The following is a 27,733-nucleotide window of genomic DNA, read 5'->3' as shown; positions in this document are numbered from 1 at the left end:
CACAGACCTCTCTATCAAGGGCTGGGAAAGCTGACCATAAAGAGTTGAGCCTATGTACTGAAATGGCTGTCTTGCAACTTCCTCTCATGGTTGAGACACTGGGAGAGGCTCCTGGGGCCCCAGCCTGTGTTACTTGGGCCCCTTGGAGCTCTGAAAGTTTTGGTCACGACACTGGGTTGGCTCTTGAGAACATTAAGATAGTCAAAAAGTATCTACTTGAGTTCCCTAGATGCCAGGTGACCAGAAGAGGCAGGAATCTTTCCCTGTCAAAATGGCAGGGGCCGAGTGATAAACAGTAGATGGCTGGTGACTCCCACTGCCTGTTAGAAGGAAAGGAGCTGTGGAGAAAAGGGGCATGCATCTGGGGGAGGGGCTCACACGCTGGATGTATTAAAGGGGACACAAAGGGCAGAACGGGAGATCTGAGCAAGCCCTGGAAATGGGTGAGGGAATGAACACGCAGGGTTTCTGAGAGGCATGTCCCAAGCATCGGGGCCACCCATTGTCAACAACATCAGATGTGGGAAGAGCAGAAAGCCCTAAGAACAGATCCAGAGGGGAGATCAAACAGGACTCGGGGCTGGAGTTTGGCCTTGACTCTGATTGTGGACATAGTGGTGGGTACAGTCTCACCCATCAAAATCTGAAGTCACCTCCATTATCATCCTCCGGGTAGCAGGCAACTGAGCCTCTAAAGTGGCTTCTAGCTTGCAGAATTGCTCAGCCAAGCCAGATCACAAAAGACAGGAGAAAAAGCCTCCTGCAAGCGCTTTCTTTGCGTACTGTGGGCAAATGGCATTTATTAAGTTTCTACTGTATACCAATGTTAGCTCTTCCAGCCTTCCTGTGGTTCCACGAGGCAGGACTTATCACAAGGCAGGACTTATCAGTGCTACTGTGCAGGTGAGAGATTGAGGTCAGAGAAGTGAGAGTCATGCAGTGGGCCTACACGTGGCTGGAGTGGGGGCAGAGGTGCCTGCAGCTCTGAGTGCCCTAGGGCCTGGCCTTCTGCAGCTGTCCCACCTCTTGGCTTCTTGTGTCTCTCCCTACCTGAAAGTCTTCCTTAGCTCTTTCTTGCCTGTCCAGAGCCGAAGCCATCCCTCGGAGGCCTGTGTTGGAGCCTCCTACACTGGGAGTCCATCTAGCCCTAACCCATGCCAACCAGAAGACACTACTCAACATTCCCAGAACCTCTTTCTCAATCTCCCACAGGCTTTGCTCACAGGCTCTCACCCTCTTTTACACCCTACTGGACACTCAGCTAGAGTGGCCTTTTTTTTTTTTCAGTTTGCCCTGTCTTTCCCAAGCTTTGCCTCAGTTTCTCCTCCTGTTCTATTCCAGTTCCTGGTCCCATATGTTCCAGTACCAATGACTAAGAGATACAAATCTCCAGATCAGCCCACACTCCTCTGAATCTTATTGTACCCTGTCTCCTGATGACCAGGCCTGCAGATGCGGAGCGCTCACCTCCCGGCCACATCACTCAGTCTCCTTGCACCTCAAACCCACCACCACCCACAGCGACTTCCGTCTGCTCACCACGGGCAGCACCACACCCCCAGCTTGCTCACCGAGGACAGGAGCTGCTTCCCCACTCAGGCCCCCCCTCCTTTACGGAGCCCCCTTTACCATCCCATCTCTAGCTCCAAGGGATCTCCTCCCACCCCTCATGGATTGGCTGTGTGTAGTCTTCTGAGTTCCTTCCCCTCTCCAGAGCTTAGGCTCAGCTCTACAGAGAGACGTCAACAAGAACCACTTCCTAGCCTTGTTTCCAAGACTAAAAGTCCACTTAGTATGTGCTTCTTTCATTGGCTTCTGCCAATGATTTCTGAAGCCTGCAGTGTGGCTCCTGTCCCTATACCTCTTTCTCTACATGGCTGACAGCAAGGAACCCACTTCTAGCGACCTCAGGCTCTTTGTCCCCAGATGGGAGAAATAATAAAAGATACCTCTGGGAATGGAGGTGGTGATTTCTCAGGGCTAATGAGGTAGTAGGCTCAGAGTCTGTGTGAGACGCACGTGCCCTGCATCTCAATCTGGGGAAGATAACAGTCCTGTTCCCAGAGCTCAGCATCTTTCTTAGGCCTCAGTCCCCTAAGAGCTTCTGAGAAAAGGAGCCAGAGAACTGGGAAAGAAGAGCTAGGAGATGCCTCTCTGTTTAGGTCCCCACCAACCTAAAGGCAGTGTCTCTGAACCCTCTGCTCTCAGAAAGAGAGAGCCAGCCCAGAGGGCCTGATCAGAGGAGTGGGCTCCTTAGAGAGAGAGAAAGCTAAGAAAGAGCTCCTACTGTGGGCACAGCACACTTGTCTTTTCAGTAGGGCTACGGACAGGAATTGCTTCTGCTTTATAGATAAGCCTTGGGCTCATTTCAGGCCACACAGGTAGAAAGGGGCAGGTTGCCTCCCACCTAATCAATCTCTTGGTCTGGGAAGCTGCCTGAGAGTGCATGCTTGGGGTTTTGTGATGGGGTGTATGAGGGGTGCTAAGTGGAGTTTCTGAGCTCAACTACCACTCCATGGGGCCTAAGGTCAGTACACAGCTACCCAAGCCCAGCTTGAGTGGGAGACAGCCCAGTGTGTTGGACCCGCAAGGAGTTAACTTTGTGAGGGGCCTGAGTGAATCAGACACTCCGCAGGCTACAATGGAAATTCCCTGTGCATGGTGTGTGGTCACCCAGAAAAGGGAAACGGTGCTTTTCAGAGCAGAGGACAAAGGGGGCTGGAGCCTGGGAGCAGACTCCTGCTGGGCGGGGCTGGCAAGGGTATTGCGAACAGGGAGACCTGGCCTCTGGTTCTGTTCAGGGTCTAGAAAGAAGAGGGAGGTGAGGAGCTGCCAGGCCAGGCCTGGTGTGTCTGACACACGTGCTATGGTGTTTCTGAGGGCCTTGGTAGGTGGGTAAGGAGTTCCGCAAAGTCAAAAGCAAGCAAAGGCACCTAGACCATGGGAGCCACTGAAGCTGAGGCATGTGACTCAGTGTAGAGAACCCATCCTCCTCACTTTCCTGTCATGCATGGGCCATCCCAAGTAGCCCCTCTCCTGGACCCCCCTCTCCCCATCCCAAGCAATCCTCATTGCTCCGCTGTTCCCCCCACAGCCTTCTCTTGAAGTTCTTGGGACTGCGTAGCTCATCTGCCTGTTGGATTGTAGGTTTCCAGGGTCAAAGGATAAGTCTCAGCTGTAGAGACTCTGGGCAACTGACACGGGGCTGGCATGGCATGCTAACTAAATGTTTGTGAGGAATCAGAGAAGACAGGTAAGGCTCAGTCAGGTATCTGTGGACCAATCAAGGTCAGACTAGTGCCTTCCCTCAGCTGGGACATGGCAAGAAAGGAGGACCGGGTGAGCGGAGAAGGCCGGGGGTACTGGGCATGAGTAATATACAGCCAGGGAAGGTGACAAGCTCCATGCTCTAAGGCCTGCTTTCTCCTTAGGACATCTCTCTCTGTCCTTGTCACATCTGGGAAACGTCTATCCCGATGGGAGGAAGACTGAGGAGTAGAGCGGGGCAGGCAAACGAGATGCCTTCGAGCAGTGTGCCCTTGGATGCATGGCTTCCTCCCAGGGCCTCTGTTTTGTTTCCAAGACAAATAGCTGACCGTGAGCTTTAAACTGCTGTATCAATGTGGGGAGGCTGTCTACCCTCAGTAGAGGTTTTCCTTGTTTTTGAACCAAAGCCTCATGTAGTCCAGGATAGCCTTGAATGTGGTACTTATTAGAGGACAACCTTGGGCTTCTGACCCTCTTGCATTGTGTGCCACAACGACTGTTCATATAGTGCTGGGAACAAAGTTCAGGGCTTTATGCTAGACAAGGCATGCTGCCTACTGAGCTACATTCTCATCCTCCAAGTAATGGGTTTGTGTTGTCAATCATTTGTCTATTTTGAAGGGCCAACCTGCTACTAGTTCCTAGGCAGTGCTGGGCTCTGGTTCTAGCTATCTCAACTCAAGTCTGGACAGCACAAATACCTGAGACCCTCACAAGCCTGGTCTGACAAGGGGCTGAAATCCAATTTGAATAGAGTGATGGCTAGGGCTTCTTGCCAGGAAACATGCCTTGCCAGGGCCCCAGGGACTGCAGTACCACCCAAGTCTGCTAGATCTCTTGACCCTTACTCGTCCATTGTGAAGGTTAAGAACGGCCAGAGAAGCCGCCCTTGGGTGGAGGCCAGAAGCACTGTGGCGGCCATTGAGGTTGGAGCTTTTCCAGGCGTGAAAAGGAACCGAGAACTGTGGGAATGTGTTCGTGCAGCCCAGGGCGAGCTGAGGCTGGTGGGAAGGAATGGCTCCAGAGCTCTGATGGTTGGAGTCCTGGGATGAAAGGAAGGTGACCCCCAGAAATGTACTGTGGGAGTTAGAGGTCACCGTGAGGTGCTTGCAGGGAATCTAGAACTGACCAGGCAGTGGGAGGTTGGGGAGCTATGTGGGGAAGGAAAGAGGAAGCCATGGGGAGAGGGGGCTGGGCCAGTGGGGATGGAATGGGAGTGGGGGCTGGGGACCTGGAGCCACTTTGGCCACAGCCACTTCACTTCTCCCGGTTTCGGTTTGTAAATAGCTGCCCGCTCCGGCTCCGTGCAGGCAGAATGTGCCCCGTCCCCCTATGACCTGTGTCCAGTGAGTCTTGGGTCTGAGGGGCTTGCAGATGCTCGAGGATCACACGGCTTTTGGTCTGAGTGGGTGGGTTCTGATGAGCCTAGCACTGGGCAGCCCGACCTGTGGTCACTGAGGTAATGCAGCTGGACTGGAGGATCTGCAGAACTTGATGACCTGGCCAGATGGCGCTTATTTATAACTGGGCCTCCGTGGCCAGGACAGCTGCTGTGTCGCCAACTCAGCACTCAGGCCGGCCCAGGGCACAGAACTGTAGAGGCCAGGCTGGTCCAATGGTCCCTTAGCCTGAGTCTCGGCATCAGAGGATTCTGAAGTTTCAACTGGGTCCCTCCGCTGTGATTAGCAAATCTTAGGATTAGAGGGGAGCTTCCTGTGGAGTACACATCTCAAAACATCCTAGACCAACAGGGTAGCTAGCTAACTCAGTCCACAAATTAGTCCACGTCCAGGGGGTGGATTGAGCCTCAGCCTCCTTCAGGGCCAAATGCCCTCTGTAAGCTCTTTGAGAAGCAAAGTCATTCCCTCCAGTTCTCGAAACACCAGCCCAGAAGCAAAACAAACAGCTTCGGGAAGAGGCGATGTCAAACCTCAAGGCCTGCCCCTAATGGCAACACCCCATCTCAGCCCAGCAAGCAGGCTGACAGCTAGGGCCAGGAATGGGCCTCTCTCAAGGCTCCTGGGTCATACATCATATGGGTCTCCACGTCCCTGGGAGAGGGGAAACCTGCCCCTGAGCACTAGTCTTCTGAAGAAGGATGTTGGGGTTCTCAAACTCCTTTCCAACATCTACAGGGGTAAAAGTGTCCTTCTGCATCAACTACATACCCACTATTGTCCCTCTGTTCCACCAACACCAGGACTTATTTGGTTCTGGTAAGTCCTACCTGCCTTACACTCTTCCTGTCTTAGAATTTCCCCTTCTGCCAAGGTCTATGCCCAGCCCCACCTCTTGGGGGCTCAGCTTCAGTGCTATCCCCAACGCTGTGAATGTTGGGACTAGGGTCAATGTGGGTTAGGGATTGTATATGATGGCTGCCATGACACTACACAAAACCAGAAACCAAGGGCTAGGAGAGGCTGAACAGTGGCATTTAGAGAAACAACCAAGCCCAGATCCATGTGCCCTAGCTGTCACCCCTAGGTGCTGACCTCCTGGGCTCCCAGCTTGTCCAGAACCATGTATGCCTGACCTTTCTCTTGGGTGAGCTAAGACTAGGACTCAGTGTGGGCAGGAGGAGACTCCTACCCACCCACTGTCCAAATCTTAAGTCTAAGGGTGGTGGGCCCCTCACTCCCTCTTGGGCAGGGTCAGAGTGCCCAGCCTGGAGCCGCCCTGGCTGCAGCTGCCCCTGTTTCCACATCGGCAGCAGCAAGGCCGGTGCCTGAGAAAACAGGAAGCGCCCAGTCACCACAGGAAGCATGTGTGCACTGCCTCCCCACCCCCTGCCCATTGCAAAACGCCAACAGCCCCATTACCACAGGCACCACACAGGGCCTGGCCTGGGAGAAACGCTCCTGCCACCAGGCCTGCAGAGGGGCAGACACAGACCCAGGCTTTCATGTGCAGGGGTTAGAGTGATGTCCCATTGTGACCTAGAAGAGCCTAGAGTTTTCTGGGCCCTCGGGCCATTTCTCTTCAAGGTTCTCAGTCCAGTACCCAAGCTGGCCTGAACCAGGCCTATTGTGCCTATACTTAAATCAGAATTTGGTGTCAGGGGGTCATAGAGAACCCATGTCTCAGATACAGTATTTGCCACTTGGAGATACCTGGTCTTCAGACCCTAGCCAGGCTCTATTTCTAAGCCCTACCAAAATCGTTAACCTTGAGCCTGCTATCCCTGCCTCTCCAGGAAGCCTGCTGCTGTCAAATCTATACCTGCTTTACCCTCTGTCCAGATAATATTTTGCCCACCCTGGGGTGGCCAGCTTTAGAGAGGCCAGGGCCCCTCCCATCCTACCCTGCCTGCCCAACTCACCTCTCATTCCTGGTCCCCATGCCCTGCCTTTGGAAAGAGATGGTAGTCCAGTAAGGCTGAATCCTGGGACCTCGGGAGGCCTGTGTTCCTCCAACCCCGGGGTACAGCAAGGAAAAGAGAAGAGAGCAGAGCATTTCATGGCTATAATAAATCAAAGGGGGAAGTCGAAGCAGGAGAAATAACAAACTTCCCTAGCCTGGGCACGGGGACCTGCCAGGCAGCAGCCTGGGGCACCCATAGCCTTCCCTCCTTCCTCCTGCCTCTCCTGCCAGCGTCCAGACCTCTGCTGAAGCTTAGGCACCTCACCTACCCAGAGCCTGCTCCCCAACAACCCTCCTCACTGATCTCTGGGGCCAGGCACCCCAGACGAGGAAACTTGGGCCCAAATTTCCTCCTAAGAGGTCTAGAAATCCCCAGGCTGTATGTCAGTCCTTGGAGGGTAGATGCCAGGCTGCATAGCCAAAGGTCATGCAGACGGGTGGCAGACCAAGGACCTCAAGGGACAAAGTGAGGGGTGGAGCATCCTGAGAACTGTGAACAAGATTCTTGGGGCTGGATGGACAAATGTCTGTGAGAGAAGATGGCTAAGGCAAGGGGCAGAGGCAGAGCTGGCCCTGTGCAATGACAGAGGCCAGGCCTTTGCTTTGGCCTTTTTCTCTCTTGCTCTTCTCTCAGCTCTCAGTTCCTTGGGGTCCACAGTATAGACAGAGAATACACACTCAGCCAAAGGAGGGAGCTGTGGTGTGGACTTCTGACTTGCCCACTTAGGCAAAAGGTGGAAAGAGGAGGTTTTACTAAAATAGGGGATCTGTCCATGTTATGAAGGATAAAACTAGGTAGTGGTGGCACGTACACCTTTAATCCCAGCACTCTGGAGGCAGAGGCAGGTGAATCTCTGAGTTTGAGACCAGCCAGGTCTATGGAATGAGTTCCAGGACAGCCAGAGCTACAAAAAGAAAACCAACAAAAAGACTATGAAAACTTATATAAATGGTAAGATAAGAAATTATATATATATATGTGTGTGTGTGTGTATATATATATATGTATACATATATACATATATGTATATATATATATATTTAGTTTTGGGGTCTCGTGTGAGCCATGTCTCCATGCCCAGGAGCCCTTTCATCTGCTACATCTCTGCTATTGGGGTACAGGCGAAGGGACACCAGGTGCCTCCACTGAAGGCCTTCTAATGTGAACGCGTGCTTACTCCAGTTCTCTGCTCTTACCATGAGCCACTTCTGCTCAGGCCCCAGTGTCACAGTGCCATCTAGACAGCCGCTCACGTGAAGCTCTTGGGAGAGAGTGGTGGGAACTGACATTCTTTGGCGCCTTGGTTTCCTCAGCAAGAGAACAAGATTACACCATTTCTCTAGGAACCTTGTCAGGCAGACAGACCATGGAGCATGCACCGTGAAGGAGTCAGACAGGCCACGAAGCATGCACCGTGAAGGACCCTTGGGAAGTGACACTCCCACCCCCACCCCGAGCCTCAGATTCCAAATTTGGAAAGCGGGGAGGATGCTTGTTTCAAATGTTTGCAATGAGGGACAGACAAGGTTTGGAGTGTGGCCTCCAGTCATCCTGAGGCCAGCATCATACCACAGTCTGCTTCCTGCCTCCTCCCAGAAATTTCCACTTCCTCCCCACACACCTGACTGACTTAGGTGAGAAGCTTGGCTCCCCATTCTTCTCTTGAGCACACCTGGGCCCCTGGCCTTGCTCTGACCTTTCCTGATTTGGGAGAATGCTGGAGCCGTGCTTCTCAGCCTCCAACCAACAGGCTCCCCCTTGGGAACAGAAACCTCAAAGGCCTAAGCTTCTGCTGGGGACAAGACCTCTATTTCTTCTTACTCACCATGTCTATTTAGATAACCCGTGGCATTCAAGCAGCCCAGTAAGACAGTATCTTCAGTCCTTATAGGTGCAAGATTAGCTCCATTTTACAGGTGAGAAAACTGAGGCCCAGAGCAGAGGAGTGACGGAAGCCAGGTGACCTAAGCGGCAGAAGGGAGACAGCCGGGCCAGGGGCCACGCCTTCCCAGCCCTCGGCTTCGGTGCCGTCCTAGGAGTCTGCTTCTCCTGATTCCCCTGGAAGGTGCTAGGGTTGGGGAAATGGTCTCAAAGGCAGGGAAAACAGAGTTTATAAAAGCCAGAATGAGATTGGAACATAGCGATACATGCTTGCGATCCCAGCACTTGGGAGGTGGAGACAGGAAAAGCAGATGTTCAAAGCCATCTTCAACTACACAAGTGCAAGAGCAACCTGGGCTACGTGAAACTTTTCTTCCGGAAAAAACAAAACGGGGCCATCAAGACGGCTCATTTGGGAAAGGCTCTTGCCACCAATCCTGACAACCTGAGTTCAGTCCCTGGGACTCTGATGGGGGGAGGAGAGAACTGACTCCTATCTTGACTACCATATGTATCTCATGGTATGTACTCGTGTGTGCATACCTGCATATGAGCACACGCACACACTAAATATAATAACAGTTTGAAAAACAGAATGTGAATCCTGCCATTGTACTGCACACCTTTAATCTCAGCATTCAGGAGGCAGAGGCAGGCAGATCTCTGTGTCTGAGGCCAGCCTGGTCTACAGAATGAGTTCCAGGACAGCCAGGGCTACACAGAGAGAACCTGTCTCAAAATAACAACAACAAACAAAAAACAAAAAACAAATAAAAAACCCGAGGAGACAGAATGTGGAGCAGCCTCCTTGACTGAAAGGCCTCGTTCACATCCCCACTGTGGACATTCACCCTAGAACAGTAGCATTGTTCTGTAGTATTGTTTCTCAGCCTTCCTAAGGCTTCGACCCTTTAATACAGTTCCTCATGTTATGGCGACCCCCCAACCATAAAATTACTTTCATTGCTACTTCATTACTGTAATTTTTCTATTATCATGAATTATACTGTAAGTATCTATGTTTTCCGATGATCTGAGTGGACACCCATGAAAGCATCATTTGATCCCCAGAGGGACTGCTCTATAGGACAATAACTGGCTGAGGAAGGTATATTCCCAGTACCTGGATTCCAGGCACTGACACCAAATGTTTGTAGGATTTTTGGATTGTTTGATTTTATTTTATGTGTCTGGATGTTTTGGCTGCATATATGTTTGTGCATGCCTTGATCAGATTCCCTGGGGCTGGTGTTACATCTTGTTGTAAACTGCCAAATGTACATACCAAGTGTGTAAACATGTGGGTGATGGGAACTGAATCCAGATCTGCTTCAAGAGCTCCTGTTTGTTTGTTTACTCATTTTTGAGATGGGGTCTGTCTTTGTAGCCCTGGCTGCCGTCTAACTTACTAGGTAGACTAGGCTGGCCTCAAATTTAGAGAGATCTACTGAGTGCTGGGATTAAAGAAGTGTGCATCCCTGCCTGGCCCTATTTGTAGCTTTTTTTTTTTTGGTTTTTTGAGACAGAGTTTCTCTGTATAGCTCTGGCTGTCCTGGAACTCACTCTGTAGACCAGGCTGGCCTCAATCTCAGAAATCTGCCTGCCTCTGCCTCCCAAGTGCTGGGATTAAAGGCGTGAGCCACCACCGCCCAGCCATTTGTAGCTTTTAAGGTCTAGTTCTGCAGCTGAGAGCAGTCCCTGAGGATGTAACCTGATCTTAGAGTTGGGAGGCAGAGGAGGGAAGTACTTAACCTGGTCAGGGAAGAGAACCTGACTTTACTAGCAGCCAAGGCTCTCCAACCTGAATGCTCTTTCAGCCTCAGAACCTCAGGTGTTAGCAGCTGTCTCTGCGGCAGGCCAGGAGTCAGGGGAAGCCCCGTCCCCTCATGCCACTGCCTGCCTGGGCCCTGAAGCCCCTTCCTGTACAAATCCAGTTTGGTTGCACTTCACAAAGGACCGATAAATGGCTTTCCTTCTCTACCTGACCCTCTGACTAGAAACCCTTGAGTGACAGGGCGGGACTTGAAAAATTGGACCGGCTGTCCTCAAATACTCCACTGCTCTTGATATTCTTAGTGATCACTGCCTGGGTATAAAGGTTGCTGCTTCTGTCACCCTGCAGTATGTCCTTAAGTCTCCCTGACAAATTAGCTGTGTTGGTGGTCTCTGAGAAGATTATATAGGCCCTGCTAGGCGCTTCTGGGTACTGTTGTTCTAGGAAACTGGACTCTACCTTCTTTCCTAGCGTTTAGTCCTTTTAGCCCTGGGAAGGGAATCTGCAATTCTGTGTTTACGGTTTTGTAACCTTTTCCTTAGACTTCATCCAACATTGTAAAGACTTGAGGCTCCACAAAGCTTAAATCTGCTTGCTAGCTGTAAGTTCGATAAGCCCCTTCCCCCTCCATTCATTGGGGACCAATGAAGCCTGACCTTCAGGAAGGTGTGGCCGGGCCAGTGAGAGCCTTGGGGGTACATCAGGCCCAAAAGTCAAGACTAGCTTGAAGCCTCAAAGGGCTTCCAAGTGGGCCTCTTCCATCCCACAGAGCTGAGGGAGAAGTGAGCTCCCAGTCCTGTATTTTCCAGCTGAGATACCCTGGGGAGGGGCGGGGGGGGGGCGCAGCCCTGCTGTCACTGGCCACTTGTCCAGAGGCGAAGGAGGAGGACAGGCCCCATCCCCCACTGCTCCCTGGGGTGGGTCAGGCTCTGCGGTGCAGGTGGGGTCTCCTTCACCCCACCCGAAGTTCCTCCCTCTCGGCACTGGGTACGCGGTGGGCCAGCTGCGTCCCGCACCGTCTCGCCACAGGACCGACCCCTGGCCTTATCTGCTCCGGCAGCTTCCGCACCCCCACCCTGCCCCCGCCTCGGTGCGCCGGACCCCAGGGCCCAGGGGAGTCGGAGCCGCGGTGCTGCTGCCCAGCGGAGCGGAGAGCGCCGGCCCCCAGCTGGGCGGCGGAAGTGATCAGCCCCCAGCAGGGACCCTCCCTGCCATCCTGTCCACCCCAAGCCTGCAAGGGCTCCCCGAACCAGGCTGTCTCCACCCCCAATGGAAAGGTTCCCCCGGAGTCTCAGGGGACAAGGAAGCAGCGAAGGTCGTCAGGGTAATAGAGATTCTGACTGACAGCCCTCGCGTGTACACACACATATATACACACACACTCACACATACACACACAAACACACACCCACACCCACACACTCTCACACACACATACACACACTCACACACATACACATACTCACACACACACCTAGCGACATCTGCCCAGGGGTGGAAGGAAAGAGAAAGGTGGAGACACCTGAGAGAAAGTGAACAGAGAACCACAGACTAGCGATGTGTGCAGTGTACCCACTGAGAGGACACACCCCAGAAAACTATAGAGCGCCCCTGCACACGGTCAGAAAAAGAGCGAGGACTCCAACAGAGCGGCAACTACAAAAGAGAAAACACCTCCCGCTAACATTTAAAGGACGCCCAACCTCCCTGTGAGGAGGGAAATGCAAACGAAGACCTCGGTGGGATGCTATTTTCTACCATTGGTCAAGTAAAACGAACTAGCGGTGGTCTGAAGCAGGACAGCAGTGAGCCTGAAGGCTTTAGTGGGCTATGTAATGAGTGGTAGCTCATGTGGGTAGTAGACTAAGCCTCTGCCTGGACAAGCAGCAACAAACAAGCCAATAAAAATAAAATAAAATAAAACTAAGAACAAGCATGGCAGACTCAAGACCTTTAAAAGATGGCAACAGAACGGCCATTAGTGCACATCTCCAAACAGCCACGAGGAAAAGCGCTTGGCCTCCCCTTACAAAGCTGAAGTCAGCAGTCTGTAAGCGGATACAGTCCTGAGACTACTTACTGCCTGTGCTCCAAGACCATACATACCCCAGGCACACTGCTGGTAGCAATGTGGGGATAACCAAGTAGGTTAGCCTGAGAATGGATAAATCAGTTTCAGTGGATTCATTCACAGAAGTAGCAGTTAGTTCAACAAAGTATCTGAATGACCCAAAATTGCACAAAGTATCACAAAAGACTGACTACCACGTGAGTGCCTGCGTAGTGGGGGGAAAAAAGCCAGATCCGAAAGACAGGCATCTTGTAGATGCGTCTCAAAGCCAAGCCGAGTTACATCGTTATAAACAGCAGTGCCGAGCCCTCCGTTACTACTTCTACTAGAAACTAGCCATCAAATGGCTCCATTGAATGTCGGAAAAACTGTTAGAGTCCAGAAAATGGGGTTAGTTAAAAGGTAGCAAAGTAAAAGATTGAAATAGTTTTCCTTCTTGGAGCTGGAGAGAAGGTTCAGTGGTAAGAGTACTCACTGCTCTTGCAGAGGACCTAGGTTCCATTCCCAGCACCTTCACCAGGTGGCTTCACCAGCTTTAGGGGACCTGCCCACACATGGCACACATAAACTCCTGCAGGCACACACAGGCATTTAAAAATATGAATATTGAAAAATAACACCAGGCATAGTGGTGCACAGAACTTAGGAGGCAGAGGCAGGTGGATCTCTGTGAGTTGGAGACCAGCCTGGCTTACATAGTGAATTTCAGGACAGCCAGAAGGACATAGAGAGAACCTGTCTCAAAACACTAAGATAAACAATAAATAAATTAAAAAAAAATCTTCTTATTTTTTTACCAATAGTTTTCAAAGCTATTAAGACACTAAAATACCAGTAAAAAAATGTTCTCCCAAATGGGACTGGAGAGAAGGCTGTAATTAAGAGGCATTACAGCTCTTGCAGAGGCCCTGGATTGGATTCCTACACTCACACCAGGTGGTTCACAGCTTCTTATAACTCCAGTTACGGGGGGATCCAATGCCCTCTGGCTTCCGTGGGCACCCACATAAACATCATGCACATAAAACTCACACAGACACACACACACTTGCACATACATTTAATAATTGTGCAAAGCACATACAAAAACAATTGTAAAACTATCTAAATAATGAAAGAAAAAACTTAAAATTCTTTTTCCCTTATGAGGAAATGTTAAATCAAACAAAATTGTCCAAGTGTACACATATATTAAAGCACTGAGCTCACCGGTATCCCAGCACAGAGGCAGCTGAGGAAGGGTTAAATTCAAAACTAGCCTGGTACTCATGGTGAGACCTTGTTCAGAGAGAGAGAGACAGAGACAGAGACAGAGAGACAGAGAGAGAGAGACACAGAGACAGAGACAGAGAGACAGAGAGACAGAGAGACAGAGAGAGAGAAACAAAGAGAGGCAGACAGAGAGAGAGAGAGGTTGGTGGCACAATGTTTGCCTAATAAAGTCCTGGGTTTGGATTCCCAGCTCCAAAATACAAACCAAACAGGGCCAAAGTGCTGATCATCACAAAATTCGAGTTGCTTCAAAAAGGAGACAAGGAGATAGAATTGTGTTTTATTCATGAGAAAAAGTATAAGTAAACACAGAAATTAAATAAGACCCTAAAGAGCTAAGGTGACTTGCATAAAAGTGTAATGATTTTGCCCCAAATTAACACACCTGGGCCAGGACATAAAGGGGCGTGTCTTTATTGTATACTTCTATTCATATGGGTAAAGTTTCAAGGCAGGATTCCCCTGTCCACAAGTGTGCAGCCTTGGATAGTGGGTGGCCTTGGCTGTCCTCTGTAGGCCAGGCTGGCCTTGAACTCACAGAGATCCACCTGTCTTTGCCTTCTGAGTGATGGAACTAAAAGTGCACTTCCACTGCCCTGCAGAGTTTGTCTTTTCTAGGATGGTGCATTGGCTGAGGAAGAACCTAGGATATAAAGGACCCCAAATGCTCGACGTTAGAGCCTTCAGGGTGGATGGATATCTCTGAGAAAGGGAAAGAGGGAGCCTTGGAAACAGGCCGGACTTGAACTCACACGAATCCATCTGCCCCTGCCCCTGCCCCTGCCCCTGCCTTCTAAATGCTGTGGTTAAAGGTCACCACAGACAGCTAGGCTGGATTTTGATGGACATAGATGGTGTCAGGGCGAGGTGGAGGTTTCGGCATAGGCAAAGATAGAGAAGCTGGCACAAGGAGAGCACTGCTTCCTCATAGAACAGCTGCAGTGTGTGGGAGAGAGGAAAGCTCTGAGGAGTCACTAGCATCTTATAGCTCAAGAGTAAGTAAAGAAAGCACCCAGAAACTCAGAACCAAACATAGTTCACTCTGAATCCAATGACCTGGGACCACACTCCAGAGAGACAGGTGTACTGTCTATGGCCAGGGAACACCTGATGGAGCCTCATTTTGGCTGCCACCCAGGGCAATTCCTTTCCATAACACATTGCCACTTGCTTGCTAAACCATACAGAAGCCCTGTGAGGAGGACAAGTGCTTGCCCTCAGAAAGTCACATTGTGGAAGCCCTCAGCCGCAGCCCAAGGGTGCAGTCTTCGATAGTGGGTGGTTAGAGTACCAGCAGGGCCAGGCCAGGCTGGCCCCACCACTGCTTCATAAGTAACGTGCCCAGGGGTGGTCCCAGCTTCTGAGTTCTGAGAGCAGAGGCCTGGCTGGCTGTCCCCAGCTCAGGTAAAAGTGTTGAAAATAGAAATAAGGTGTTGAAGTGAAGTGCTAGACATCACAGTGGGGGCAGAGTAACAGACCTACAGCTACTGATCCCAGGGATCCCCTGGCCACACAGATCTGAGCAGTGCCCATTCCACCATGCAGGGATCTGTCTATCCAGCCCTCAGCCCAGCAAGTCCTTAGGGCCTTCAAATAATTGATAAGCATCAATAAATGTTCATATTTGCTCAGCAGGAAAAAGGGTAGAGACACCTTGTTTCTTGAGGTCTCTGTTCTTTGCATTGCTTTAACATTCTTTGTACATACTTGTAACATATTACATCTGTGTATTAATATCTAATATCTAATGTTAGTGTTATTTAATATTAATATTAATATCTAACCTTTGGGACTGGACAGACGGCTCAGTGGTTAAGGGGGTTTGTTGTTCTTGCAGAGTCCCAGCACTTGTGTCAGGAAGCTCTCAACATTGTAATCTGGCTATAGGGGATTCAGCCCCCCCTCTTCTGGCCTCTTCAGGTACCTGCACACATGCCCACGGCCCCCGATACAAATATTTTAATCTAGCCCTTATGTAAATCTTCCCACTGTCAGGCGTCCTCCTGAATGAGTGTCTCAGGCACCTTCATTCACAGTCCTCACAGAATCCAGTTCAGAATGAGGCTGGTGGCGTAAGCTTGGGGTCCCAGAATCCAGAAGGTGGAAGCAGAAGAGGTCAAGAGTTCAGGGCAAGCCTCAGCTTCATAGTAAACCTAAGACTAGCCTCATCTACAAGACACCCTGTCTAAAAAATAAACAAAACACCCAAAACTACTAATCTACCACATTTATCCACTTTACAGATTAAGAAACTGAGGCAAGTAATTTGTCCCAGGAAGTGTGGAACCAGATTTATCTTCTTTTATATATTTGAGAAATGATCTATGTGTCCTTCTCTGGCCTCAAACTCAGAGACCTGTTTCTACACACATTTTTTTAAAAAGTGCTTTTTCTTTTTTTCTGTTTATGATTTCCTGAGGAAATTTATGATATCATTCTAATATGAATAATCATTAATATTCATTATTTATTTTTCTTTCTCTCTGTGTGTGGAGGGATTGGTTTGGCTTTGGTCTTGAGATAGGGTCTCTCTATTTTTTAGCTCTTACTGACTTGGAACTCAATAGGCTAGACCTCACAAAAACCCTCTTGCCTCTGCCTCCCATGTGCTGGCCTTTTTTTTTTTTTTTACAAGGTCTTACTATGTAGCCCTGGGTGCTCTGGAACCATTATGTAGACCAGGCTGGCCTGGAACTCACAGAGAGCTAGCTGCCTGCATCTGACTCCCTAGTGCTGGGACTAAAGGTATGTGGCACCAACCAGGCACTCTTCTATAATTTTATTCACTCCTCACTACACACAGACACCAAGACCTAACACTCTAACTGCACATACCTGAACACTGCCAGAGAGAGGAACCCATTATGTAGACCAGGTTGGCCCCAAACACAGAGACCTACATGTGTCTGCCTCCTGAGTGCTACAATTAAAGGCATGTGGTACCATACCTAGTCTTATTCGTGTGTGTGTGTGTGTGTGTGTGTGTGTGTGTGTGTGTGTGTGAGAGAGAGAGAGAGAGAGAGAGAGAGAGAGAGAGAGAGAGAGACCCCAAAAGTGCACTACATACATGAGAAGCCCATGGAGATCACAAGAGGGCTCAGATTCCCTGGAGCTGGGATACAGGTGGTTGTGAGTCATCATTGGAGTGAGCAGCCCGTGCTCTCAGCTGCTGAGCCACCTCTCCTTCCCCACAAGATCACCTTTTTAAAGTCTGTTTCAAACAATGTATCTGTTCACCCTCCCTCCCAACTCTGCCCATGTCTCTGTCCCCGCCCCACACCCTTGCTCCTCTAATTCCTTAGATGCTGTTGTTGTTACTTCCAGGCCAAATGGGAAGAAGGTCTATAGTGAGTAGTACTTGTAGCTGGGTCTTGCTAGTGTCCTTGCTGGCCAGGAGCCCTTTGACCTCTAGAGGCAGGAATGCTGACAGTGTTATTGTGAAATCATTTGCCTATTGTGAGGTACTTTGCATAAGAGGACATGGGTGGCATACAGGGAGGAAGATATCTTTAAAGTTCCAGTATGGCATCACTAAACATCTTCTCCCTGTGACAAAGAATCTGATTAGGCATTCTGTCTCAGAGCTTCCAGAAGGTCCTAGAAGCACACCCTGGGAGACTTACAGGGCTGGCAAGGAGAGCCAGACAGGAGCATTTGGAAGGCACTGAAAGTCTAGAAAGCACATGTATTAGAATGCATTAGCCATGTGTGATGATGGTGCATGCCTGTAATCCCAGCACTCAGGAGGCAGAAGCAAGTGGATCTCTGTGAGTTCAAGACCAGCCTGGTCTACAAACGGAGTTGCAGGATAGCCAGGGCTGTTGCACAGAGAAACCCTGACTCAGGGTTGGAAGGTGGGGAAGTATAAAAGGTTGGGGTTGTAAGAGTGTTTGCCTGGTTTGCCCAGGATGTCAGCACTGCATAAACTGGATACCTATAGTCAGGAGGTCCACAAGTTCCAGGTCCTCCTCTGCTACATACGTAACAAGTTCAGAGACAGTCTAGCATGAGACCTTTTATCAAAAATATATAAACAAATAAACCAAGAGCAGTAGTACCCGTATTTAATTCAAGCACTGAGGAGGCAGAAGTAGGCAGATCTCTGTAAGTTCAAAGCCAGCCACATCTACATAGCAAGTTCCAGAACAGGCAGGGCTACAAAGGGCAATCCAATCTCAAAATAAAACAACACACACTGTGAGGTAGCTGAGGGAGGCATCAGCTGTCAAGTGTGAGTTCAGTCTGCTCTCAGAGCACCCAGAAGGAAAAAGGGACCACAGAGAGCTGCAATGGGAGGTGAGGACTAATGAGACTTAAGAGCCCCTGACTAATGAGACTTAAGAGCCCCTCACTCTGTCACAATCTGCCCAAGGGAGTACTCATTCGGCCTCTGCTGAATGTCTTCGATGTCAGTTACTGGCTGTGTCCCAGAAAAGGATACAAACATGTATTGGACCTCAAAGGAGGGTGTGTGTGTGTGTGGGGGGGGGTGTTAGGCCACATTCACATTGAACATTGAACATTGTGTTCAAGCTTAGACATGGGGTAGCTACCACATGCCCTAGGTAGAGGTACATCCAAGTTGAATTCTGGCGCTGCCATATATGTGTGGCCGTCTGAACTTAGGCCAACAGTCAGTACCCGCCACCTGAAGGATGAAATGATTGGATGAGGTAACACTAAGTAGATGGTCAGTAAAAGGCTACACTAAATCAGAGAACTGCAGTAATTATGATTGCCATCAATTGCTCCACTAGTCTAGGAGTTCAGGCACAGCTAGTGTCAGTGTAAGAGAACACAAAGTCCTTTGTATCCTGCTTGGAATTCCAGGGCACAGGGTCTAGAAACATGTATGGGACTTCAAAGGGTTACGGTCCTGGAGACCGTGGCCTGAGGTTCCAAGCGAAAAACCAAAGCATAAAAATAATTCGATGAGTAAGAATAAAATTCCCTCTTCTGAGGTACCCAGGGCCAGGCCCCTCCTTGCGGCAGGCACTTCCCCTTTCCCTAGCTCATGGAGGAGCCAGGCCCGCTGACTCAAAGGAGAACCACAGCCCTGCTCCTATCCCAGGACAGGGCGGTTTGGCAGCCGCGCGCGCCCCCGTGTGGCCTCTGGTGGAACTGCATTCTCAGAAGGACAGCAGCTGCCACACTCAAGCCCCGCCGCCCGGTTGACCCGAGTTCCCGCATGGGTGCCGCCCTCACCCTAGCTTAGCTTGGCTAAACGCGATGCCCACGAGGGTACCCACTTCCGTCCTGCCCTCCCCGCAGCCCCATAATCCGCCCCGAGCGGAAGTGCGCTGACCGCGCGGGTCCCCCATGGTAAGAGGCGGAAGCGCCCCCCCGCCGCCGCTCCGTCTAGCCCCCCGGAGCCCTGCGCGTGGAGTTCCGGACTGTCCCGTGTGACGTGGCTGCACGCCGGGGGTGGCTCCGGGCTAGGGGCCTAGTGGCGGGGCCGGGCGAGGCAGAGCCGGGGCGGGGCGTGAGACTGCAGCTGGATGGCCGGGCCCGCCCGGAGCGCTGCATCTGCTGCCGCTGCCACCTCTGCCACTGCGCGGTGAGTGATCGATCGCTGGACCCTCAGGCCGGCGTTCGGGGCGGGATGGACCTTGTCAATTCCCAAACCTGTCGCGACTCGTCCACAGTTCAGGAGTTGAACTTGCCTGCTCTTTGGCTCTTTACCTCTGTCGTTCTACACACTGCCCCTCAGCCCTCCCCGCTGCCCCGCTTCTGGTCTTCTCCTTCCACCAGACATTCTAGCTCACTTTATTGACTCTCCTTTCTCTTGCTTTCTCCTTTCTCTCCATACACCATACTTCTCTGTTAAACCTGTGGTCCCCCTTGCCTTTGTATGACCCGCTAAGGACTTGGCCTGGGTAGGGCCTGCCTTGGTCCCAGTGAAGCTTTGCTAGTGTTTTGTGTGTGTGTGTGTGTGTGTGATGGTGTTGGCAGTAGCGGCAGCGGGGGGCGGGGTGTCGGGGAGGGGGCTGGGGTCACTAATTATGGCCTGAAGATTCCAGACATAGGCTTGTAGCCCACCAACCAGAGACAGATGATTCCTCTCTTAACATCCATTAGCAGATGAGGAAACTGAGGCAGTTTCAAGGTCACAGGCAGTATCAGACGGGGCAGGTCACATTTAAACTTGCCAGATTGAACTTCTTGCTTGGTTGACTCACATCCCCATCCGGCGATCAGTCTGCAGAGCACATTCCTTCTGGGAGTGCTTCAGGCCTCCCTGGCATTCTGAGGACTTGTATTCCCTCCTTTATGCTAGTAGCTACCTGCATTGTCAAGCCCACCTCATATTCATAGCTCTGTTAGGGAGCTCTGTTACCTCATCCATTCCCTGATGAGGACACTGAGGCTCAGGCTCAAAAGGGACTGCAGGAATTGCTCACAGTCAAATAGTTAACCAAATTAATTAGCCATAAGGTACCCTAGCCTCTATCCCTGGGAGGCATCTCTTCTCTTCAGCTCCACCTCTCGTCTCTTGATCATTTAGGAGGAAGAGGTTTGGACCATGACTCAGTTTCCCCACCTGTGTTTCTTTGTGCCACCCCATCAAGCTAAACAGTGCTGGCCTTAGACCCTGGGCACATTCTGGCAGCCAAGCCTCTCCTGGCACCTAGAGTCACCCTGCAGGGATGGTCCCTCCTCCAGTGGTGAAGGAGCCCAGCCAGTGCCTCACCCAGTCATTAAGGAAAGTTTAGCCTCAGGCGGACACATTGACACACAGGCTGGAGCCAGCTCAGAAGGAAAAAATGTGTGGTTCTTGGGAGAAGTGTAGATGGGCAGAGGATGCTCTGTGCACCCACCCTTGGGATTTTTTCCTCTGCAGAGTAAGCAGGAGAGTGATGCCATGACCAGCTGAGAGGCGGGAAGAGATGCTGGGCTTCCTAAGTGGGATATGTGGTCCAGCTCACATGGGCACTCTTTGTGTTTTCTAGCACCCGGCATGCCTGGATGTCCCTGCCCTGGCTGTGGTATGGCAGGCCAAAGGCTCCTCTTCCTCACTGTCCTTGCCCTGGAGCTCCTGGAAAGGGCTGGAGGGTCCCAGCCAGCCCTCCGGAGCCTGGGGGCTGCAGCTGCCTGTCGCCTGGATAATAAAGAAAGCGAGTCCTGGGGGACTCTGCTGAGTGCTGAGCGACTAGACACCTGGATCTGCTCTCTCTTGGGCTCTCTCATGGTTGGGCTCAGTGGGGTTTTCCCCTTGCTGGTCATTCCCTTGGAGATGGGGACCATGTTACAGTCAGAAGGTGAGTGGCCCTCCAGTAGATGAGCATCAGTCAGAAGGGTAGGAAACATGCTGCTTGCTCTTGGGAAGTGCCAGGTACACTAGACATAGTATGCCTAGCATAGAGTCCAGTGTCCTGTGAGCATAGGGTATGCATATTCATTTGTTCATTCATGTATGCATCTGTTTATTATTTCAGTCAACAAACATTGCCCGGACTCAATATGAACACTGGCTGGCAATATAGCTGCCATATCACCAGGGCTCAAATCCTGGCTCTGCCACCCACCTGTAGTACAGGGCAGGTTACTTAACCTCACTCTGCCTCAGTCTGTCAGACTTTCAAATAAGGATAAGTCTGAGCATGTCATTTAGTAGTAGAATGCTTGCCTAACATGTTCGAGGCCTGGGTTCAATTCCCAACACCCCCCAAATGAACATACTAACTTCATAGATGAAGTACTTGGAGGATTGCCTAACGCAAGGAAGGGGCAGGTGTTTAAAGGCTCATGTTGAATCCTGGGTGCAGAGGTGAGCAAGTGCTTCGGGCCCCCTGTCTCCAGTTTTGTTTAGAGGAGTAAAGGCTAGGGATGTACTGTCATGGTATTGTACTTGCCTGGTGTACAGCAGCTCAGTCTCCGGCACTGCATGAGACTGGATATGGTAGCATACACTTGAGCGAAGACAAAAGAATCAGAAACTCAAGGTCATCTTTAAGTATGGAGCCAGGCAGAGGCCAGCCTGTGCTATATGAAATCCTTTCTCAAAAAAATAAAGAGGGAGGTTGGAGCTGGAGAGACAGCTCAGGTGTTGAGAGCACATCCTGCTCTTCCAGAGGATCCAGGTTTGACTGCCAGGATGCACATCAGGTGGCTCACAACTGTCTGTGACTACAGCTCCAGCAGGGTGCTCTGGTCTCAGCAGGCGCCTGCACTCGTAATACATATAGTTAAAAATAGGAATAAATCGTAGAAAAGGAAGGGCTGGTAAAATGGCTCAGGGTGTTAAGCTGCTTATCCTGCAAGCCTGGCAAACCGAGTTCATTCCTGAAAGCCATGTAAAGGTGGAGGGAGAGAACACTCCGTAAAGTTGTCCTCTGACCTCCATATGTACACTCATGTATCCATACTCACACACGTTATAAGTAAGTAAGTAAATAAATAAATAAATAAATAAATAGAAATACTCTTAGCCTTTTACCGGTTGCCAGGCTCAGGATCATTCAGTAATACAGATGGTTCCTGGATGGTGGTGCCTGTCTGATGGTGCCTACCAGTTGTAAACAGACCCTCTCTGGAGCCTGTCATGTCCATGCAGCAGGTGTGCCTCTTCAGACAGCCCAGGCTGTGGGATAGCCCTGTGGCAGAATGATTACTTGATGTGTGTGAGGCCTGGGCAGGGTCTGTATAGGATGCATTTGGAGTGTTGATATTCCCATTTTACAAGTGCTCTCTGGCCAACCTGGAAACAGCACAGTCCCTGTGGGCTAGTGTCCCTCTAGGCGTCAGCTGCTCTATTATCTGATGAGATTAATATGGCTTCCATGTATTCCATAATGCACTTCCAAATCTGAATGTGCAAGCCAGTAAAAGTCTCAAGATCCTGTCAGTTTTCTTTTATTTATTTATTTTTTCGAGACAGGGTTTCTCTGTGTATCCCTGACTGTCTTGGAACTCACTTTGTAGACCAGGCTGGTCTCGAACTCAGAAATCCGCGCCTGCCTCTGCCTCCCAAGTGCTGGGATCAAAGGTGTGCACCACTACTTCCTGGCTCCTGTCAGTTTTCTAAGGGTAGCACTAGCTGAGAAGAGAAATTCCCATTTAGTCAACATGTGTTATTTAACTCTGCCAAGATCCAATTTATACACGGGTAAACTAAATCTCAGAAGTTTCTATCTTGTGGTTGCCATCGGATGGATTAGAGATCTGGACCTTGCTAGGGTCCAAGCCCATCTCTTAACCAATAGTGAATCCACAATGATTCCACATTCCACATTCCACATTCCACGGTAGATCCTTCTGAGCACCCTGCCCTTGCTGGGCCTGTGATGGATGTGGAGATCCAGAAGAGTAGTAGCCCAAATCCAGCCTTTGGAAGCTTGCAGTCTAGAAAGCCAGTAAGGTGGGCGAGCTTAGTAGCAGAGGCTCAGCTCAGCGCTGGACCTCTTGTCTCTGCTTTGCAGCTGGAGCCTGGCGACTGAAGCAGCTGCTCAGCTTTGCCTTAGGTGGACTCTTGGGCAATGTGTTTCTGCACCTGCTGCCGGAGGCGTGGGCCTACACCTGTAACATCAGTCCCGGTGAGTGAGAACATGAGGCAGGATAGAAGCTGGTGCCCATCCCCAGGGTTAACCTAGGCCCTGCTGGCTCTACAGGGTCTGGGAGAGGGATATGGGAAGAGAGATCCAGAAAGGCTTGTTTGAGAGGGAAAGTCTAATCCTGATGCCCTGGCCTCTTTGGGAGTTCTAGGCCCCAGCTGCTTGTTCAGTAGGTTGTCCCCAACACACAGCTGGCAACCCCTCCATGCCCTGAACTAGCTCTGATCTAGGCCCCATTCCAAATGGCTCCCTTCTAGCCACTGGCTTGGCATGGCCTGTTAGTGCTCCCCCTGCAGGTGGTGAAGGGCAGAGTTTGCAACGACAGCAACAGCTGGGGCTATGGGTCATTGCTGGCTTCCTGACCTTCCTGGCATTGGAGAAGATGTTCCTCAGTAGCAAGGAGGAGGACCCCAGCCAGGTGAGCCCCAAGCCCCAGAGCCTAGATATATCAGGGTTTTTTTTCCCTAAAGTGGGACCCAAGGCCTGGAGAAGCCTAGGGTCTAAGTTAAGTCTAAGATATCTCCTGGCTCTCTTTCCTTACTCTTGAGAGCAACATTAGCCTCTGAAGTAGTTTAACTATATAGATCCGTGGTTCTCAACCTGGGGGGTCAAACCACCCTTTCACAGAGGTTGCCTAAGATCATCTGCATATCAAATATTTACATTACAACTCATAACAGTAGCAAAAATTACAGACATGAAGTAGCAACAAAATAATTTTATGGGTAGGGGTCAGCACAACATGAGAAACTGTATGAAGGGGTTGCAGCATGAGAAAGGTTGAGAACTGCCGGGTGGTGGTGACACACACCTTTAATCCCAGCACTTGGGAGGCAGAGGCAGGCAGATTTCTGAGTTCCAGGCCAGGCTGGTCTTCAGAGTGAGCTCCAGGACAGCCAGGGCTATACAGAGAAACCCTGTCTCGAAAAACCAAAAAAAAAAAAAAAAAAAAAGGTTGAGAACCACTGTTGTAGGTGGATAGTAACAGCAGTGGGGGGTTGAGGTCTAATGACTTTGAGGAACCCAGCTGATGATCAGCAAAGTCTAGCCAGATCAAAGAGGTATTCATCTTCTCTTGTCCTCATTCTCTCTTTCTGCCTGTCTGTCTGAGTGGGGGGGCATCTAATGTCTCCTCTCTCTCCTTCTTCTGGCTGTAGGCCCCCAGCAAAGACCCCACTGCTGCCGCGCTCAATGGAGGCCACTGTCTGGCCCAGCCGGCTGCAGAGCCCGGCCTGAGAGCCGTGGTCCGGAACCTCAAAGTGAGTGGCCCATGCGGGCCCCCCTCCTGCAGCTGCAGAGCTGAATGGCTGACTCAGCTCTGCCTCCCTGGCTCAGCCTGGCTTTCTCTCCCCTCATCCAGGTCAGTGGCTATCTCAACCTGCTTGCCAACACCATAGACAACTTCACTCATGGGCTGGCAGTGGCTGCCAGCTTCCTTGTGAGCAAAAAGGTAAGGGGTGGGACAAGTAGACCTCTGGCATTTCTGGTGGGAATGACACCAATGTCTACCAGTTAGATCCGTCTTCAAAACAGTCTTTACTTCTTGCTTTTATTAACAGTACCTTTGTGAAGCCGGGTCCCTATTCCTCTCCTGGATGCTGCCTTAGTCACTTCACTGTCTGCCTTCACCTTTATTGTCCTCAAAGATCTCTTTTTGTTTGCATATTTGTGCTGGTGCCACGTGCATGTGCCTGTGCTTTTGGAGGCCAAAAGGTCCTCAAGCCAGATTTGGATCCCCTGGAGCTGGAGCTACGGCAATTGTGAGCCACCTAGTGTGGGTGCTGGGAACTGAACTTGGGTCCTCTGGAATAGCTGTAAGAACTCGTAACCTCTGATCCCCCTACCTCCATTGGACCCTTTGTCCCAAGCAACTGTTGTTGCCAGCACTCCCCATTTGGATGCCTCTCTCAAGCTCCTAGACTTGGCCTTGCCCACCAGTAGACACTTCTTCCTTCACCTCCCACTGCCTTCTATGTTCTGGTCCCAGTGGCTTGTCTACCCCCCAACACTGGCCATTCACTGTGCCCTCTGCCTGGAATGTTCTTCCTCCCACTCTTGGAGCAGCTGACTGACTCCTCCATCCCTCAGGCAAGCCTCAGTTTAAATGTACTTCAGGAGACAATCTGCTGCTCGCATCCTCCAGTTGGGCACCTGCTCTCCAGGCCCTGTCCCAAGGCACCTGTCCATACTTGGTCACAGCACTGCTCTATGTGGAACCACGGAGGTGTTTGCGTTTTGTAATCCTGACTCTACCAAGCATGTCCATCCTGCAGCTTGGGGTTGCACATGTCTCAGTGTGCTATGAATGCAGCCCAGCACATCTGTAGTGACCTTATTAAGTCTGAGAGGCAAGCTCTTTGTCTCCTTTAGTCGCTACTGTCTTTCCTATAGCTACAGTGTCCTGCCCAAAGCAGACTCAAAGCAGAATACATGTTTATGAGGGACTGGGTATGGGGAAGCCTAATAACCCAGTAAAGGAATCATAGACTCAGACTTGAATCTCTGCAGATTGGGCTTCTAACCACCATGGCCATCCTCCTGCATGAGATCCCTCATGAGGTAAGTGCCCAGATTGTAGTCTTAGAATCAGGGATCCCAAGGTTCCCATGCTCAACATGGGTGTGCAACTTGTTCAGGGATTTGGGGTGGGCCTTGCCCACTGAAGTGGGCTAGGGGAGGCGGGGCACAGCTTCATTAGACACTGGCCCAGGGGTAGGGTTGACAGGAGGCTGGGTGTGCCTGTGATCTGGTTCTTGGTTGAACATCTGAGCCTTTCCTCAGGTGGGTGACTTTGCTATCCTGCTCCGAGCTGGCTTTGACCGATGGACTGCTGCCAAGCTACAGTTTTCTACAGCTCTGGGAGGCCTTCTGGGGGCCTGCTTTGCCATCTGTACGCAGTCCCCTAAAGGAGTAGGTACGAGAGTGGTGAACAGTGGTGCTCAAGAGGTACACCAGCCAAAGGACACCTTTGCCCTGCTGCCATTGGGGTAGTGTCTGCCTGGTGTCCCGTGCAGGTGGGTGAGGTACACAGTGCCCTGAGCTCACTACCAGTTGACCCTCCCTACAGAGGAGACGGTGGTGTGGATCCTGCCCTTCACCTCTGGAGGCTTTCTCTATATTGCCCTGGTGAATGTGCTGCCTGACCTCTTGGAAGAAGAGGACCCATGGTGAGCAACCTGCTGGGATGGTTGATGGGGCCCAGGAGGAGCTGCTGCCTCTGCCCACCTGCCCTAAACCTCCCCTCTCCCAACAGGCACTCCCTGCAACAGGTGCTGCTGCTCTGCTCCGGTATCCTGGTGATGGTGCTGCTTTCACTGTTTGTTGAATAACCACTGCTGACAGCCCACTCTGCATAGGAAGCAATAAGAGACTCCAGTTTGTTCTGTGACTGTGTGTGTGGGAGGCAGAGGGTAAAGGCTAGAGCCAGCCTCTCACTGGACAGAGGCTGTGAGAGAGACCGACACTGTGATCCAGACACTGTGGGTCCAGAGCCCAACATAGCACCTGCCCGGCCACCCCACTGTCACCTAGCAGCAAGGAGTGACAACACCGGTGCCAGCCCAGGCCTCACTTCTCATTGACAAAGGAACCAGCCCAAGGAGCCCAGGGCTACAGCCCAAAGAAGGCCAAAGCCCAAAGTTATTCCTCCTGAGGTAGAGCTCTAGCCCAAGAGGAAAACAAAAAAGAACCAAACCCTCTGCTCACACATCTAGGCCCCAAGCACCGTAGAGTCAGAGGCTGCACAGCTGTCCTCTGCTGTCCATTTTCCTTACCCCACCTACGCCCCCTCTACAGCCAAAGAAAGGGGAGCACCAGCCCCTACTCAACATTGATGTCCTACCCCTCCCCAGCACCAAGCTAGCAGCTGCCCCAAGACCTCTTCCAAGGGGCAGCCAGCCTGGCCAGCATGTTTCCCCAACAAATGCTCCCTGGCCACACGAGCAGCTCTCACCACCTCCTGCTGCCAAACAGCAGCCTGCAAGTCAGCAAGTGGTCCAGGCTGGCAGTCTCCCAGCACAGTTCTCCGGGATGCTCCTGCCAGCACAGGGTCCAGCAGGCATGCATGCCCCAGGCAGAGAGGATGAGCCGTGTTGCTCTTCCCTGCTCAGGGGCCCTTGTGCTTTGGGTTAAGAGTAAGATGGGGGTGGTGAAGGCTCCACATTGTCAGTGCTCAGGAATGTGAACTGGGAGAATGCTGAAGCCATAATCCCCAACTATTTCCCTTGGCTGGCGCCCAGGAACTCAGCTGGCCCAATCTACAGCCAGACTCCAGCCCTGCTGCTCAACTGTGGATGTTAGCGAAGTGGCCACTGAAGAAACTGAATGATTCCACAGCAGTTGTGCTGTGGCTCATCTTTACCTGTAAATACTTGTTCTGTAGATATAAATATTACTTAGACCGGCTGCCTCTCCCACATACTAGGGTTGTCAAGCAGCTCTTCCTGAGTGCTCTCCACAGGTTTGTCTGCTATACTTGCTGTGCATCTCCAAAGGCTTCCTATTTTCCTGCCATGTTTCATTGTTACCTTTTTATCCCAGTAATGCTTGAGCACCCA

At 51.1% G+C, this 27,733-nt stretch overlaps 1 protein-coding gene and 1 long non-coding RNA gene across 10 annotated transcripts in view; one reads left to right on the top strand and one right to left on the bottom strand.

The window, feature by feature from the left end:
* LOC116090458 overlaps positions 1-19,891 on the bottom strand; it is a 20,856-nt gene extending 965 nt beyond the window's left edge. Inside the window, exons 1-3 of one of the 4 annotated variants that reach the window (XR_004118686.1) lie at positions 16,694-17,042; positions 15,411-15,550; positions 6,587-6,727 (exon numbers count right to left, since the gene is read on the bottom strand). This is a non-coding gene — a long non-coding RNA (uncharacterized LOC116090458). Of the gene's footprint in view, positions 1-6,586; positions 6,728-15,410; positions 15,551-16,693; positions 17,043-19,669; positions 19,783-19,805 lie in introns of those variants that run through there. The other 3 variants (XR_004118687.1, XR_004118684.1, XR_004118685.1) reach the window with 3 other exon arrangements.
* On the top strand, positions 19,024-27,733 carry Slc39a13 (solute carrier family 39 member 13). Of its 6 annotated transcripts, none has more exons than XM_031370941.1 (10): positions 19,033-19,183; positions 20,577-20,885; positions 23,046-23,159; positions 23,435-23,595; positions 24,335-24,436; positions 24,538-24,627; positions 25,686-25,736; positions 25,959-26,091; positions 26,245-26,344; positions 26,431-27,733. In XM_031370941.1, exons 2-10 carry the CDS (start codon positions 20,585-20,587, stop codon positions 26,504-26,506), a joined length of 1,128 nt encoding a protein of 375 aa, XP_031226801.1. In that variant the 5' UTR covers positions 19,033-19,183; positions 20,577-20,584; the 3' UTR covers positions 26,507-27,733. The 6 variants fall into 6 exon arrangements, with proteins under 6 accessions (XP_031226807.1, XP_031226805.1, XP_031226806.1 ...); XM_031370944.1 differs by having other exon boundaries at positions 19,036-19,183; positions 23,474-23,595; XM_031370943.1 differs by lacking the exon at positions 19,033-19,183 and adding an exon at positions 20,123-20,140.

This window comes from Mastomys coucha, unplaced genomic scaffold (assembly GCF_008632895.1).
Source record: "Mastomys coucha isolate ucsf_1 unplaced genomic scaffold, UCSF_Mcou_1 pScaffold15, whole genome shotgun sequence".
NCBI classification, from domain to species: Eukaryota; Metazoa; Chordata; class Mammalia; order Rodentia; family Muridae; genus Mastomys; species Mastomys coucha.
Note: the sequence above shows the minus strand (reverse complement) of the source record. Positions and strands in the feature narration are given on the sequence as shown.